The 14962-nt window shown below is 38.6% G+C and overlaps 2 protein-coding genes across 4 annotated transcripts in view; one reads left to right on the top strand and one right to left on the bottom strand.

Annotated features, from left to right (window-relative positions):
* The window catches only part of LOC309481799 (uncharacterized protein), a 232292-nt gene that overhangs the window by 42950 nt on the left and 174380 nt on the right, over window positions 1-14962 (top strand). The window lies entirely within an intron of this gene.
* mysm1 (Myb-like, SWIRM and MPN domains 1) lies at window positions 115-10201 on the bottom strand. 3 transcript variants are annotated; one of them, XM_082146792.1, is made up of 20 exons: window positions 10083-10201; window positions 8297-8369; window positions 7495-7565; window positions 7324-7389; window positions 6606-6678; window positions 6394-6492; window positions 5528-5978; window positions 5217-5433; window positions 4124-4254; window positions 3919-4022; window positions 3585-3662; window positions 3280-3365; window positions 3083-3137; window positions 2576-2626; window positions 2392-2466; window positions 2036-2224; window positions 1816-1948; window positions 1492-1597; window positions 1082-1139; window positions 115-716 (listed from the first exon to the last, which is right to left on the bottom strand). In XM_082146792.1, exons 1-20 carry the CDS (start codon window positions 10139-10141, stop codon window positions 438-440), a joined length of 2454 nt encoding a protein of 817 aa, XP_082002918.1. In that variant the 5' UTR covers window positions 10142-10201; the 3' UTR covers window positions 115-437. The 3 variants fall into 3 exon arrangements, with proteins under 3 accessions (XP_082002918.1, XP_082002919.1, XP_082002920.1); XM_082146793.1 differs by lacking the exon at window positions 10083-10201 and having other exon boundaries at window positions 6606-6691; window positions 8297-8364; XM_082146794.1 differs by lacking the exons at window positions 7495-7565; window positions 8297-8369; window positions 10083-10201 and having other exon boundaries at window positions 6606-6691; window positions 7324-7471.

Raw genomic sequence — 14962 nt, 5'->3', positions numbered from 1 at the left:
GTTGTAAAAGTGTTACTCAATTTATATTATGAAATGCTGAAATTAACCAGAAAAATTGACCTTTTGCCAGTCAAAACGTACTTTAAAATTGTTACTCCATGAGTATCCAATTAATCTCTTTTTCATAATACAATTTTATTTAAGTGCTGGCCAAACATTTTCTTGCACATTGTGATCAAACTGAATTACAAAATGTCATCAAACTTTAATTAAAATTTTTAAATACAGTTAAATGTTAAATACAAATGTGTGGTTGAACTAATTTATGAAAACTAAATAACACTTTATAGTACAAAAATCTACAAGAATGCAATGTTACATACAATGTAAGTGAATTACACTTTTGTCCTCTGCAGTAGCAGGATTCTCTATGGTAACTTCTTCCATTCATACTGTTAGGTTTATAGTTATTTACACAGTTTCTGTCCTTCTTCATTTCAGCTTTTTACATGGTTGACAGATCCTGTAGTGTACAATTCATCTTGGCTGTCAGAATCAGTAACACACGTCTCATCCGTAGCATGGCTGCTGTTGACAGGCTCAGAGGAGATGAATGACAGTAACTGAGGCTGTGTTACTGCTTCATGAAGATGAGAGGAGGAACAGCCAGTCTCAGGGAGAAAATGTGAATGAAACAAGGTTTCTATCTGTACCAGGAACGTCTCCGTGTCAACCTCTGAGACCTGCTCCAAAGTCTTCCGGATTGATCTCAGCATCTGTGGACGGACAAAAATATTATAATTATTATTTAGCAAAACTCATTCAACTGACATGTCAAATAAATTCATTTAAATATTTATTTAAATATGCACTGTGAACCATTAATATTAGTATTAAATGTTTGCAGAAATCTTGTTTGCTTGCTACTTAGTACATCAAACAAAACTCTAAATATCTTTGAAAGATTTGCATGTAGTTCATGACATAATCTAGTGTACTCAAGTGCTTCTGACAGCAGCAAGGGAACTTGTAAATATGACCTTGTTGCCAGTAATCAAGATATCAGATTAGCAAGTTTGTCCAAAAATCTCATGTGCAATTTTCATGTGTAATATGCACTCATAGATATGAGATAAATTACCTTTTCCAGGCAAGTCAGAGAAGAATCTCTGCGGAAAAGCCTGTCCATTGGTACACTCCTGAAAGAAGAATGAGATATGTATATGAATATATATTTATTAATAAAACAATTTTTTAAAACAATTAAGTATTAATAAAATAAAAAGTATGTATATATTGTTGATATATCCCACAATTGTAGCAAGCTTTACTAATGCTGGAATCAATGCCAAATACTACTAATACTAATATACAATGTTAGAAACAGTACATTCAAATACTCTGAATATTAAACATTTTTTGAAGCTAGTTTATAAAATGTGAATAATATGCAGCATTTTGTATTTTATTTTATAACTTTATATTTTCATGTATTCTTGCTTCTCTCTTCCAGCCAAAGACAAGGTTTCCCTCATAAAACATGCAGCTCACCCATGACACAGCCTGTACTTGAACACAACCCATTCTGCTCTTCTCATCACTTCAGACCAATCAGGAAGCTCAGATGAGTACTGGATGTTAAACCGGTATGGAAACCCTAAAATACAAACAACACAATTACTCACACACACCACAGACCGATTCAAATTCAGCTGGAGCTGTTGCTGGGCTTATTTTATTATTTACACCAAGGTTCATTTATTCTTTAACAGCAGCCATGACTCTAGTACTTACCACAAAGACCATGACACATTTACAGAACACAGATAACCTACAGTAGTATATTAAGTGTTAAAGCTGCAGTGAGTGACATACTCAGAGATCCAGAGGGTCCGCTCTCCTCCTCTACCAGCAGACAGGTGGTCTGAGACAGGGGCGAGGGGTTACTGGGGTTATACGGGCTGACAATCACCCCGATAAATGGAGCGCCTCCTCGAGAGAAATAACTCTGAAATAAAAACAGACAGAGAGAATGTGACATGTTCACAAAGACACCATCCTAGTCATGCTACAATGCAATATAAAGATCTGTTACCTGGTATTTGGCCTGAGTGTCAATGTCTCTGAGGGAGGGGTTGGGGTCAAAGGCTGGATGAGAGTGGTACCAACCCACCACACTGTGACCTTTGACCCCGAGCAGCTCAGAGGCCTGAGTCTGAGAGACGGGGTCCATCTCACACTGCAGACCTGTGCTCAGGCTGTTACATGGTTCTGCTGCACAGATCTACACAAACATCATGTATTTATTACAGCGTACTTAAACATAAGATGAATCACTTGTTGTATTCCTCATTTGTAAGTCGCTCTGGATAAAAGCATCTGCTAAATGAATAAATGTAAATGTGACTGATTGAAATAAACAGCTGATTATGAGTCCATGAATTCACTGACCTTTAACACCTTCTCTTCCTCTTCATATGTTCCTCCTAGAAGGCCAATCACCTCTCCCATAGACACATGAGCATGCTGGGTAAGGATTTGATTATTAGTACAACATAATACAACACTGAGGAATGAATAAGAGAGCAAAAAAGAAAAAAAAGATGAGATTAATGAAATCTGGAAACCAACTTACTATGTCCATGACAACAAGAGCCTCGGCACAAACTATCACTCTGTATGGTTCCTGAGTCAGCAAGACACAGACAAAATATGTTCCTTCATTTCTATACAACAAAATGAACTACCGTACAGTCTTATTTTACTATCACTGAGATCCTATCATGGTTTTTATTCATATTTTGAGTTATTTTATATTTTCATTTTAAATTGAATTCAAGATTGAGAAGTTAATACATTTTAATCATTTAAAAATAAATGTCTATACTGTTTTATTCAATTTTATTTCAGCTTTAATTTGAGTTATTTTAGTACATCAAGTTTAACTAAAAGAAATTGAAAATGTTTCCTTGGCAAATAACTGAAACAAAAGAAGTTAAAAATAATAATGTTGTGTTTTATTTCAGCTAACATATATTTCAAGTAACAAAAATGCTTTTTTATGAGTTTTAGTTTATTATAATAACCTTGGTTTCTATGCATGAAAAGACTGAACAGAGATATGATCAAATGTAATGATTACCTGTTTTTCCTCTCCAAAAGCTTTGCAGGGAATGAGCTGGAATGGATCAAAAGAGCTGCAGAGGACAAAGACAAGGAATAAATCCAGATTTAATGTTTACTCTTTATCTGATTATTATAGTTGATAACAAAAGCCCATAGACAAGATCACTAAACAAACTATTAGCTATTCAGTTTTGTAAGGGAGCGTGTGTTTACCCTCTTTGTTTGGATAGTTTAGATGGTTTTGGTCCTTTCTTCTTCATCTCCTCTCTTCTGATGGCCAGCTCCTCTGCGCTCAGATGCTGGATGACAAAAAAAAACACATAATCAGGGCTCAATAATGACGATAAAAAAATAAAATAAACTCTTTCCAAAAACATCATAAAAATAAATAAATAAATAAATAAAAAATGACCAAAAAAGTTTCTAAAATGTATTAAATGTAATTGTATATATTTTTTTTTTCATATAAAAAGTATACTTCAAATCTAAAAAGAACTACAGATTTTGATTTCTTTTACCTCATACGTCTGACCCTCCAGATCTTTAGCATCACACCAATTCCCCCACACGTCCCGAATGCGACGCTTCCTCGTGCGCTGCAAAAAAATAAACAATAAAAATAACACACCAAAATATATTAGAGCAGAGGTTCTTAACTCCAACCCATCAGAACAAGCTAATGAATGTCTTCAGGATTTCTATAAAGTTAAAGGTAGGCGAGTTTGATCAGGGCTGGAGCTAAACTCTGCAGTAAAGTGGATATCGAGTGCCAGACTTCAGAACTCCTTTATTAGAAGGATAATGCACAGATAATGATGAGAACAGTAACACTGAGCTGTAACTCTCTCTCACCATAGACTGCAGTCTCTGGGCAAGATGATACGCCTCCAGACTGTCTTTGCTTTCCTTTAGCCGAGAGCGATCAACCAGCCGCGGGCGGTTATATATCGCCTGATCTACAGAGGAAGAAAGAAAGAGAGTTTAGGGAGGGAAAATGTACTCAAGAAAGCAGGACAGAAAAAAGAAAAGAGCAAACTGACTGAGCAATAAGCATTACCGCAGTTGAAGTTAATAGCTCCGATGAGCTCCAGATAGGTGTGTATCCGACCGATGCAGTTGACATCCCCACAATTCTTCAAGCCTGGACGCACTGATGTCTTGTTCAGGTACTTGGGTTTACTTCTCTCCCTGCACAGACATCAGAGAAGTTCATTAGTAATTATGCTGAAAATTCAGCTTTGCATCACATGAATAAATTATATTTTAGAAATAATTAGATTTACAAAATATCCTAAAGAGGACCTATTATGCTATATTTCTTGATTTTGTTTTGGAGTCTACTAGAATAGGTTTTGATGCTTGAATGTTGAAAAAACACATTATTTTTTACATATTTGACTGTTGCAGCACCTCTCTTCCCAGTCTGTCAGTAACACTCTCTTTAGTTCCTGTCTCTATGAAGCCCCTCCTTCTGAAAAGCTCAATGTGCTCTGATTGGTCAGCTGGACCTGTGTGCTGTGATTGGTCAACCGCTTTTGAGAATGTTCTGGAAATGTCACGCCCCTTCCCATAACTGCGAGTTTCAACACACTACTAATGCAACTCAACCAGGCCTCACCCCTTTATTTAGCGTATGCCTTGAGTGGGAATTATTTAAATGAGGAATATTGTTTGTTTCCAGAAGAAAACTCAAGATTAAAATAGAGGCATTACAGGGAGTTCAGAAAAAGTGCTTTACTGATATCGAGAATGACTCCCTTTGGAGTGACTTTGTGCTTTGTAACTTTGCAAACCTTTTTCCTGCTCAAACAGCAAAATTTCACACTAAAGAAAGTTGAAATTTTTTAAATGTCCTCTTTAAAATAACTAGTATTTTTTAAAATTGTAATACTATTTCATAATAGTCCTGTTTCAAACAAACAAATGCAGCCTTGGTAAGCATAAGAGACTTCTTTAAAGCACTTAAAAAAATCTTACCAACCCCAATTTTTTTAAAATAAAAAACAACCCATTACAAGGTTCCCTGAATTATGTGACATTTTTACCGTTTCATTGTCTTACAAAACTCAAATATTATATTCAGTAAGTTTAGAAGACAGATGATGCACACAAGAAAACGTTCCTCAGAAGCATAAAGAATAAAGTCTCACCACTGGTCCAGGATGAAATTGCGGATTTTTAGATATCTCTCTGGGGTTTTTGATGGACGCCCCTCAAAGAATTCTGGGATGGCTTGCCTCTCCTCTTCTGTGATTGTGTTTAAGTCCAATATGACCTCCTGTTCAGGAGCTCTGAGCTCCTCCTCCTCCTCTTCCTCCTCCTCCTGGTCTTCCTCCACCTCCTCCTCAGGACCTGATTCAATCTTATCTGGAGTAAAATAATACAGTACCCATAATTGTGCTAATGCTGATGGATTGCTATGGTTACAGAGATTAAATGAAAGCTAGTGATGCCAAGGTACCTGCTCTTTCAGTGCTCTCCTCCCCAGACAGGCTGTGTTTGCCTGGGCTGCCTGATTTAGAGATGAGGGTCCCACTTTCCTCCTCCGGATCTGGATCAATCGCAATATGAGGGATGTCTTCGTTTACATTTGTATCTGGATCAATGTCTCCATCTGCAGCGTTGGATCCTGATTCAGAGAGAGGGTTTAAAAGTACGTCTGATGGGGGTGTCATTGGACTGAGTTCTCCTTGGTGGTCACAATCTGAGGAGCCTGAGGGCTCTGGCTTCTTTTCAGACTGAAACCCATCATCACTGAAGTCATCTGTGATGTCAACATCCTCATCATCAGAAAGTCGCTCGATGCGTACAGCATTGGTCAGGGCTGAGACGTGAGACTGGATCGACGGGACCAACGTGGTGTGTGGAGTCACATTAGAGGAGGGCACTTCGGCAGGTGTGTCTGTTTTAGGCTGGAGGTGAAACACAAAGGATAAAATTACTATTAGTACAACTGATAAAAGAAAATCTTTAGCCTCATTTTATTTAATCAAATTGTTCCAAAAAAAAATTAAGAATGCATGTGAAATATGAACATGTTTTACATTTGATGAGGCTTGTTGAAAAACAAATGGTTTGCTATATACTACCCTTCAAATGTTTGGTCAGTAAGAAATTAATGCTTTTTTCAGCAAGGATGCATTACTTTGATCAAAACTGACAGTAAAGACATTTATAATTTTACAAAAAAATATCACATTGGTTGTCTTTATATATAGGACTAATCCTATATATATGAATTCATTTAATAGCCCTAAACCCATCTGAAGATTCTGAACCAAAGACATCTGGCTAAAGTCATAATGTAGAATTAGGCTAAAGTCATACCTTATTTTTGAAGTACTGCCTAGCATAGCTCTTCACCTGTAGAACCGTTCTAGTGCCGATCAGTTTGGCGATCTTGGTCCATCTCTGGCCAAATTGAGCCTGGAAACAATAAAAACAATACCATTTAATTCCTTTTATTAAGAGAGCATTGTTTCTTCTGTCTTTTCTGTATTTTATTACAGCATATATGTTCCGAAAACAAGAAAACATACCAGTCCTTTCTCAAAGAGATCTTTCTCCTCTTCAGCCCAACGAGTTTGTGCTCCAGAACTTTTCACCAATGACCTACAAAGACATTCTGAATGAATGAATATATATAGCATGAGACTTCTTGCAAAAACATTAAAAGAAGTCCCTTATGCTCATCAAGCCTGCATTTATTTGTTCAAAAATACAGAAAAAAACAGTAATATTTTAAAATATTATTACTACTTAAAATAATGGTTTTCTATTTTAATATACTTTAAAAAATTATTTATTTCTGTGATGCAAAGCTGAATTTTAAGCATCATTACTCCAGTCTTAAGTGTCACATGATCCTTCAGAAATCATTCGAATATGATTATTTATTATCAATGTTGGAAACAGTTGTGCTGCTTAATATGTTTTTTATAACATGTGATACTTTTTTCAGGATTTTTCGATGAAAAAAAAATCAAACAAAAAAAACAGCATTTATTTAAAATAGAAATATTTTGTAAACAGAAATCATTCTAATACTCTAAAATGGAGTCTCTGATGAATAAAAAGTTTAAAAGAGCAGCATTTATTTGAAATAGAAATATTTATAACAATTTAAAGGTCTTTAAATTGTCACATTTTACCAATTTAATGCATCCTTGATGAATAAAAGTCTTACTGACCCCAAACTTTTGAATGGTAGTGTGGGTGTTTACATATTCATGAAACAGATGAAAGAGGGGAGCTCACTTTTTGACTTTAGTCTTCTCATTGGTCCATGCTACCTTTGGTGCTTTCTTACTGGCGAAATAATATCTTTCTTTATTAAGAAAACAACCACATGCTTTTAATAAATAATGACAACCAAACATGAAGAAAATTAGAATGAATCGTTGTGATGTTCAGAAGAGTGAAGGATACTGTTCCTCCAGGAGCATGCTCTCAATGGCCTCTCTGTTCTCATCGCTGATGGAGCTGTCCAGCGTCCACGGCTGAACACACACACAAAAAACAACACATCAAATCCATTTTCATATTCTCTTCACATAGGTCCTGTTTACACCTGGCATTAAGATGCGTTTTGGTTGATCGGATCACAAGTAGACAAGGGAGACACATTCCTGTTTACACCTGGTGTTTTAATCCGTCTCTTTTGTCCACTTTGCATAAGTAAATATATAGGCTTTTTCAGATCTTTCGATCTAATGAATGATACAAGCTTGTGCAATTTACATATGAACGCACTCGGAGACGACGGAAAAACATACAGAGAGCATCAGCTTTTGTTTCTGCTCTGATAGCCGAAAGATCACGGCGAATGCTGTGAGTGTGTGTTAGAAATCAGGAATGGTGAGAGAACATTGTGCTTGGTACGTTTTTCATCTTCAAACCAAACTTGGGTCTTCAGCCGACAAAGTTTAAATCCCATCTGGCTAGTGCGCTTCCCATAACGTTTACTTATAAGGGAGGTAGGCGGTCTCTTGTGGCTGTTCGAACACATTCGACCACGTGAGAGTTTACACTACGAAAGCAATCCGATCAAATGTGTTTTCATCTACCTCTGGAAGTGGCCGAAAGTGGACAAGCTCAAAACGTTTTAGACCCCGTTTACACCTGTATTTAGCGTCGTCCACTTGTGATCGGATTGACGAAAACACTTACCAGGTGTAAACATGGCCATAAAGAGTGAAAAAAAAGTTTTCAATCTGGGTTGTTACTTTACCAGTACACTGCTGTTTGTCTTCCATGCAGACTGCAAGTATTGATCCTGGAGAACCTCAGCACTGCTCAGGTCACTGTAAAGAGAGCATGCAAATAATAAAAGATGTTAATGCTGTAATAATGTGTAAACAGTAATTATTACAAGAACTCAGTTCTTTAATGATCCCTTCAAAGTATTTTCACAAGGGGGAAAATAAATATCTGGAGGATCACTTGAAGACGGATACACTCTGACCCAAGGCGGCACAAATAAATCTCAGTTCCATCAGACATCCCACCAATCAATTCTCCAGAACATCAAATGGATATTATTCACCCTCCAGCTTGGACAGAGGTGGAAAGCTTAGTCTATATCACAAGATCAACATCAGCCCCAGGGCCAAATGGAGTCCCATACAAGGTGTACAAGAATGCACAGGATGTCCTGAGGATTCTCTGGAGGCTCATGAGGATAGTGGAAGGAGAAGATTATACCCAAAGTGTGGCGTAGGGAAGGAGGGGTTCCAATCCCAAAGGATAAGGACTCAGAGATCAGTCAGTTTCAACCAATATCCCTGCTAAATGTAGAGGGTAGTCTTTCACAATCATCTCCAAGAGATTGTCTGAATACCTGAAAAGAAACAGCTACATTGATACAGCGGTACAGAAGGCAATATCGGGGTTTTCTTGTGTGCTTAGAACATTCCAGTATGATATGGCACCAGATCCAGATCCCTTAAAAAAAAATTTGTAAAAAAAAAAAAAAAAAGGACCTCCATGTTGTCTTCCTGGATCTTGCCAATGCCTTTGGGTCAATCCCCCATAATCTCTTGTGGGCTGCTTTCAACTTTATTTATATTCCGGACACCATTACAACTTTGGTGAAATTGATGGAGCTGATGGAGGTGTTCCTGGGACGCCAGCCAGGTATCATCATTGAGCCCCTGAAGATGTCGTGGGCTCATCAACGAAACATCAGAGAAAGAGGGTGCCCACCTGATGATCCCTGTCTCTCATAACTCCAATCTGGTCTGGTCCTGTGTTTTAAAACACTTAAAATAGCCTTCTATGGAGTACGGCATTACAGAGGGTTTAAAAGCAAAAATGTGTGACATTTGACTTGAGGTTAAACTTCTCATTTACATATTATGTAATTCCTGTAGTGGCTTTTTAGTCCGTTGCTGGCATGCGCAAATTCATGACAGAAGTTAAAAAAAAATTGTATATAACTTTTCTCAGATATAATTTTATCACAGTCTTTTTATGTTTTATGTTGTGTTGTGGTGATATTATTGAAACTGAAGCTTAACGTTTATTCAATGCAAAGTATTGCCCCACATACTTCCATTATAAGTGTAGGCTATTACTGTAACGTTACATGTGATATGTGTTTGCTTTTACAAACTGAGGGAAGAGTTTAAATCATTTTCTTTAATCTCTAGCTTTTTTTTATTGAAACTTGTAAAACATTGTATTGATTCATTCCTGTAAGATGTGTCAAACACACTGATGTGCCATTCCAGTTAACTTACCGCTGAATAGATCGTGCAAGTACATACTAAACCAATAGTATGTGCTATCTTGGTAGCAGGCAATTAAAGCTCAACGCCTAAACTAAACTCGTTTCCTTGCTCATGTTAAAATAGAGTAACTAACTGTGTTCACATAATTAGATGAGCTCACATTCACCCTGTCTGTCGCTTTTCAATCATAAGTCTCAATTCTGCTCATCCATGAACACAAATATATCAAAGCACGGACTCCATTACATTGCCCAGACTGCGGGGTAAAACAGAATAAACTCCTACCCGACTCTTTCATCACATTCATCTCCCTCGATGTCAACAACATCCAGCTCGTCTGCCATATTTGTTGCGGATGTGAGTGTTTGAGAGAGGAGACAGCGCCAGAGGAGGATGTTTGTCACAGCGCCACTCACTGGTAGGATGAAGCTACTGCTACTGCTGCGTTTTTTACTGTTTCTAAATCGCCACTTAAAGGGATAGTTCACTTTGAAATTTAATTTTGGTATGTTTTAGCTTACCTCAAGGGCATCCAAGATGTAGGTGTCTTTTTTTCCGCAGTAGTTTCAATTTTGATATTTTTAGGTCAAACCGTTCTTGTCTGTCAGTCATATAATGCAGGTCGATGGTCACTGTCTCAAAGAGCATGCACAGAGTCCAAATTAAAACAATTCCCCATCGTCCAAATTAAACAATTCCCCATCGTAAGTACACATTGATGGCCTAAGACACGAAACGAGCGGTTTGTGTGAGAAAACGAACAGTATTTATATCGTTGTTACCTCTTGTACACAGCCACGTCCAAGTGATCTGAGAGCGCGGGCGGGTATAGATATATACACTAGATGTCGCCTTGGCTACGGTTTCGTTCCAATGAACTGCAGTAGCCAAGGTGACATCTAGTGTATATATCTATACCCGCCCGCGCTCTCAGATCACTTGGACGTGGCTGTGTACAAGAGGTAACAACGATATAAATACTGTTCGTTTTCTCACACAAACCGCTCGTTTCGTGTCTTAGGCCATCAATGTGTACTTACGATGGGGAATTGTTTAATTTGGACGATGGGGAATTGTTTTAATTTGGACTCAGTGCATGCTCTTTGAGGTGATGACCATCGACCTGCATTATATGACTGACAGACAAGAACGGTTTGACCTAAAAATATCAAAATTGAAACTACTGCGGAAAAAAAGACACCTACATCTTGGATGCCCTTGAGGTAAGCTAAAACATAACAAAATTTTATTTCAAAGTGAACTATCCCTTTAACGGCTCTTATTTTATACCATAGTGAATATATTCATTCACTATTCCCTACATCCAGGGGTGTACATTTCATCTAAATATTGGGGGGGACAACAAACATAACATTCCTCAAGAGCAATTTTTGAAGGGGACACCAATAATACAGGCAAAATTGTACTTTCTATGGATATGTGTACACAGAGGAAAGCCTTACTACTATTATTAGTGTAGCATAGAGACCGTGCCATTATCCTTCTTCTCAAAGTTTCTCTCTGGTTCATTGAAAAAGCTGACTAAATTGACCAAAATATTCTTCATTGGTGATCGAAATTGACAAAAAATTATCTCTATATTTTCATGGATTTTATCGATAACGATTTAGACAATATTTTGCTGAGTGTGTTATTGTGCTGGTAACTTGCCATGTTTAGGACTGCCGTGGACAGCTGACTCCTAAAGTTTTTGATATTCTTCATATTCTGTGTGGCGGTCAGTTCACAGCAGTGACAGAAATCATTTTTCCAATAAGTTTCAATAGATTTTTACCTTTATAAATTTATTTTTAAACCTAATTATATGCATGCATCATCTTTTGTGTCAATTTCATAGTTTTAATTAAATTTAATTATAATAATAATACACAATAGGGCTGTTACCAATCAAATTAAATAAGTATGAACAAAATCTTTGCAATGGAGAAGAAACACAGAAGCTGCATTTGAAATGGCATTTAGATGCTTTTACACAGACATAAATAATGTTTTGTTTAAAACATAAAACGTTGAATATTGATATTTGAAATGAAATGAACATGAAAAGATACTTTAAATGTGAAATTAAAACCGCCAGTAGGTGGCAGCAATTCATTGTTACAGTTTTTTTCGATTGCTAAACGACAGTGGGCACAACTGGAGTCACATGTGCAAAACTCTAACTACAGTCTGCACAGCAGCAGTTCATGTGGACCAAACTCTAGTTCGTTTTTCATTGCTTGAACACAGTTTTCAAAACTCGACACACTTATCCCATGACTTTAACCACAACCTGCACAACACTGTGGATTTACAGCACTTTGTTCAAATGCTAACACACTGCTGTCAAAACTGTGAACCACACATTCAAAACAGAATAGATTTCAGCCTTGTGCCTTTCAAACACTGCTGATTGCAATTTACAGTAAGCTGAAAGGCTAAGCAGGTGTCTTGTTTTAGACTTGTTAGTGAACACACACACACACACACACACACACACACACACACACACACACATATATATATATATATATATATATATATATATATATATATATATATATATATATATATATATATATATATTTAGAGCTCAGAAAGACTAATTTTGGAAATGGAACAAGGAAGACGGGTTCGTGGAGGGAGAAGGGTGACAGGGAGAGGGCGGATGCGTGCCGGATGTGAGAACACGAGTCCAGAGGGCTGCCAGGGATGGATAAGGCACTCCAGAAGGTTCTTCTCCAGGTGCATGGCAAGAGAGAACATTAGATGTGATGTTGATGAAAACCTGTGGCCTGATGCTAGAGAGAGGCAGGATTAGCCCCTCAATTATTTGTTCGAATTACAGTATGTACTTTTAGTTTCTACCTTTTTTTTTTCTCATTACTGTAATTCCATAAATTACTACAGACTATTGAAACAAACTGCTAATTTTCATTTACCTTAAAGAATTGTTATGTTCTAAATTTTTTAATAAATCATGTGAAAGAATGTCACTCTTTTCTTTGAAGAAAATATTATGAAGTCACTGAAATTGTTCAAACTGTAAAGATGAAAAGTTTGTATTTTCTGTATTGGTGTTTGATGCTAGTGTTTTTCCTCTCAGTGTGTTCTGAGTGACAGTGTGTGTTATCTCAGTGAGGGTTGTGTGTAGTGTTTGGCTGCACTGAGCCTGTTTTGAGCCATGTGTTAAGAGTTGTGTTGCTTGGAATGAGTTTTGCAGGTGATGTGAACTGTTTAGCTCAGGTGACTGTTGGTAGTGCAGACTGTAGTTAGAGTTTTGCACATGTAGCTCCAGTTGTGCTCACTGTCGTTTAGCAATCGAAAAAAACTGTAATGAGTGAGTCATTGAGATTCAACCTCTGATCTATATAATGACATTCTATATAGATCAGTGGATTCAACTGATTCGTTCAAAAAGCTGATTCATAATTCTGTAAGGAAATACCTTGTGTGTTTCTCAGAGACGCAAATACAGTGCTGTGGCTTAGTTTTCAACTATTTTCGTTGGCGAAATAGAGTTAAAACAATAGGTTACTGTCATAACCCCGGTTCACTGAAACATCGAGTGGAGAGATCCACCTATGGGAAGGGCATCCGTACCTGACCTCTGCAGAAGCATCCAATTACACTAAGTCTGGCTAGACAGACAGAAGCGCGCAGCAAATGCCAGGTAAGGCCCCGCCCCCTTACCTTGGGGCATATAACGCCTGCAAGCGCTGCTATTCTCCAGTAAGTATATTCGCTTCTCGTGCAGCAAGCGGGGCAAAGCTGGTGGATCTCTCCACTTGATGTTTCAGAGAACCGGGGTTACAACAGTAACCTAATTGTTCTCTTTCATCATCTTGTGTTCGAGATCCACCTATGGGAGAGATGCGTATGCGGCACACACACGATAATAACCCCAGCAACACCAATATGCATATATACACCCAGAAAAGGAATGGAAATGCATGCTTGGTGACATGAATGTGCATGGCCTGCCGGCCCATTCACTCCTTATTCGTTACTTCCAACAGGGTTGCAGGGAAGGGCTAAGGAGACCCCACCCCTAAAACCGAATGTGCTACCGAGATTCTGGTGACATCCAGCCAGTAGTAACGCACAAAGGTATGAGGAGAAGCCCAACTGGCAGAGGAGCAGATGTCCTGCAGTGACACTCCCCTAAACAAAGCCCAAGAGGCGGCTAAGCCCCTCGTGGAATGAGCTCTGATGTCCCCTGGGGGCTGCACTCCCTTTGATTCATATGCCAAAGCTATAGCATTCACAAGCCAATGTGAGAGGCATTGCTTAGATATGGGATTCCCTCTATGAGGGGGCGCCCATGAAATAAAGAGCTGGTCACTCTTCCGGAAAGCACTGGTCCTGGTCATATATGTCTTTAAAGCACGGACGGGACACAGAGCATTTAGCCTTTTCCTCCGGGGAGGAAAAAGGTGGAGGGTGAAAAGCGGACAGCTCCAACACCTCCGAAGTGAACGCAGGGAAGCACTTCGGCATGAAGGCCGGATTAGGCTTAAGGGAAACCTTATCTCCACTAAGAGAGAATTTAGTGCACGAGGGATGAACCGAGAGTGCATGTAGCTCACTGACACGTTTAACTGATGCCAAGGCCAAGAGCAAAGCTGTCTTGAAGGACAGCAGCTTTAGGGAAATACTTCCCAGAGGCTCAAAAGGATATTGAGACAGAGCCTCCAGCACCATGGAGAGGTCCCACTCAGGAACAGTTCTCCTGACGACTGGCAAAGAGCGACGGGCACCTTTCATAAATTAGAGGATGCTGCCCGACTGTTAAGCCCTCAAAACCCACATGACAGGCTGAAATCGCAGCCAGGTAGACCTTAATTGTGGAAAAAGACCTCCCTTTTTCCATGAGGTCTTGAAGGAAACACAAAATATCAGGAACTGAGCACTGATAAGATGTGAGACCACACCCATCGCACCACCCTTCGAACACTTGCCACTTACAGTCATATAAGGACCGCGTAATAACGGCCCTGGCATTCTGTATAGTAGCAATCACACGCGGCGAAAGCCCCAGTGTGCTTAGGTTCGTCCTCTCACGGGCCAGGCCCAGAGAGCCACCCTGTCCGGGTGTGGGTGATAAATCTCCCCGACAGAGGGATTATCTCCGCCAGCCACTGTGCTTTGGGCCACCTGAGTGC

Source organism: Leuciscus leuciscus, assembly GCF_965113295.1.
Source record: "Leuciscus leuciscus genome assembly, chromosome: 19".
Classification (NCBI taxonomy): domain Eukaryota; kingdom Metazoa; phylum Chordata; class Actinopteri; order Cypriniformes; family Leuciscidae; genus Leuciscus; species Leuciscus leuciscus.
This window is presented reverse-complemented; position numbering and strand designations above follow the sequence as displayed.

What these genes read in the sequence shown, in the direction of transcription:
- mysm1 (XM_082146792.1), bottom strand. Translation starts at nt 10,141, where the DNA reads ATGGCAGACGAGCTGGATGTTGTTGACATCGAGGGAGATGAATGTGAT. An exon ending in CTCTTGTTGTCATGGACATA is followed by an intron (nt 2,467 to 2,575) that starts GTAAGTTGGTTT and finishes ATCCTTACCCAG; the next exon opens with CATGCTCATGTGTCTATGGG. An exon ending in AAGTACAGGCTGTGTCATGG is followed by an intron (nt 1,140 to 1,491) that starts GTGAGCTGCATG and finishes TTCTTCTTTCAG; the next exon opens with GAGTGTACCAATGGACAGGC.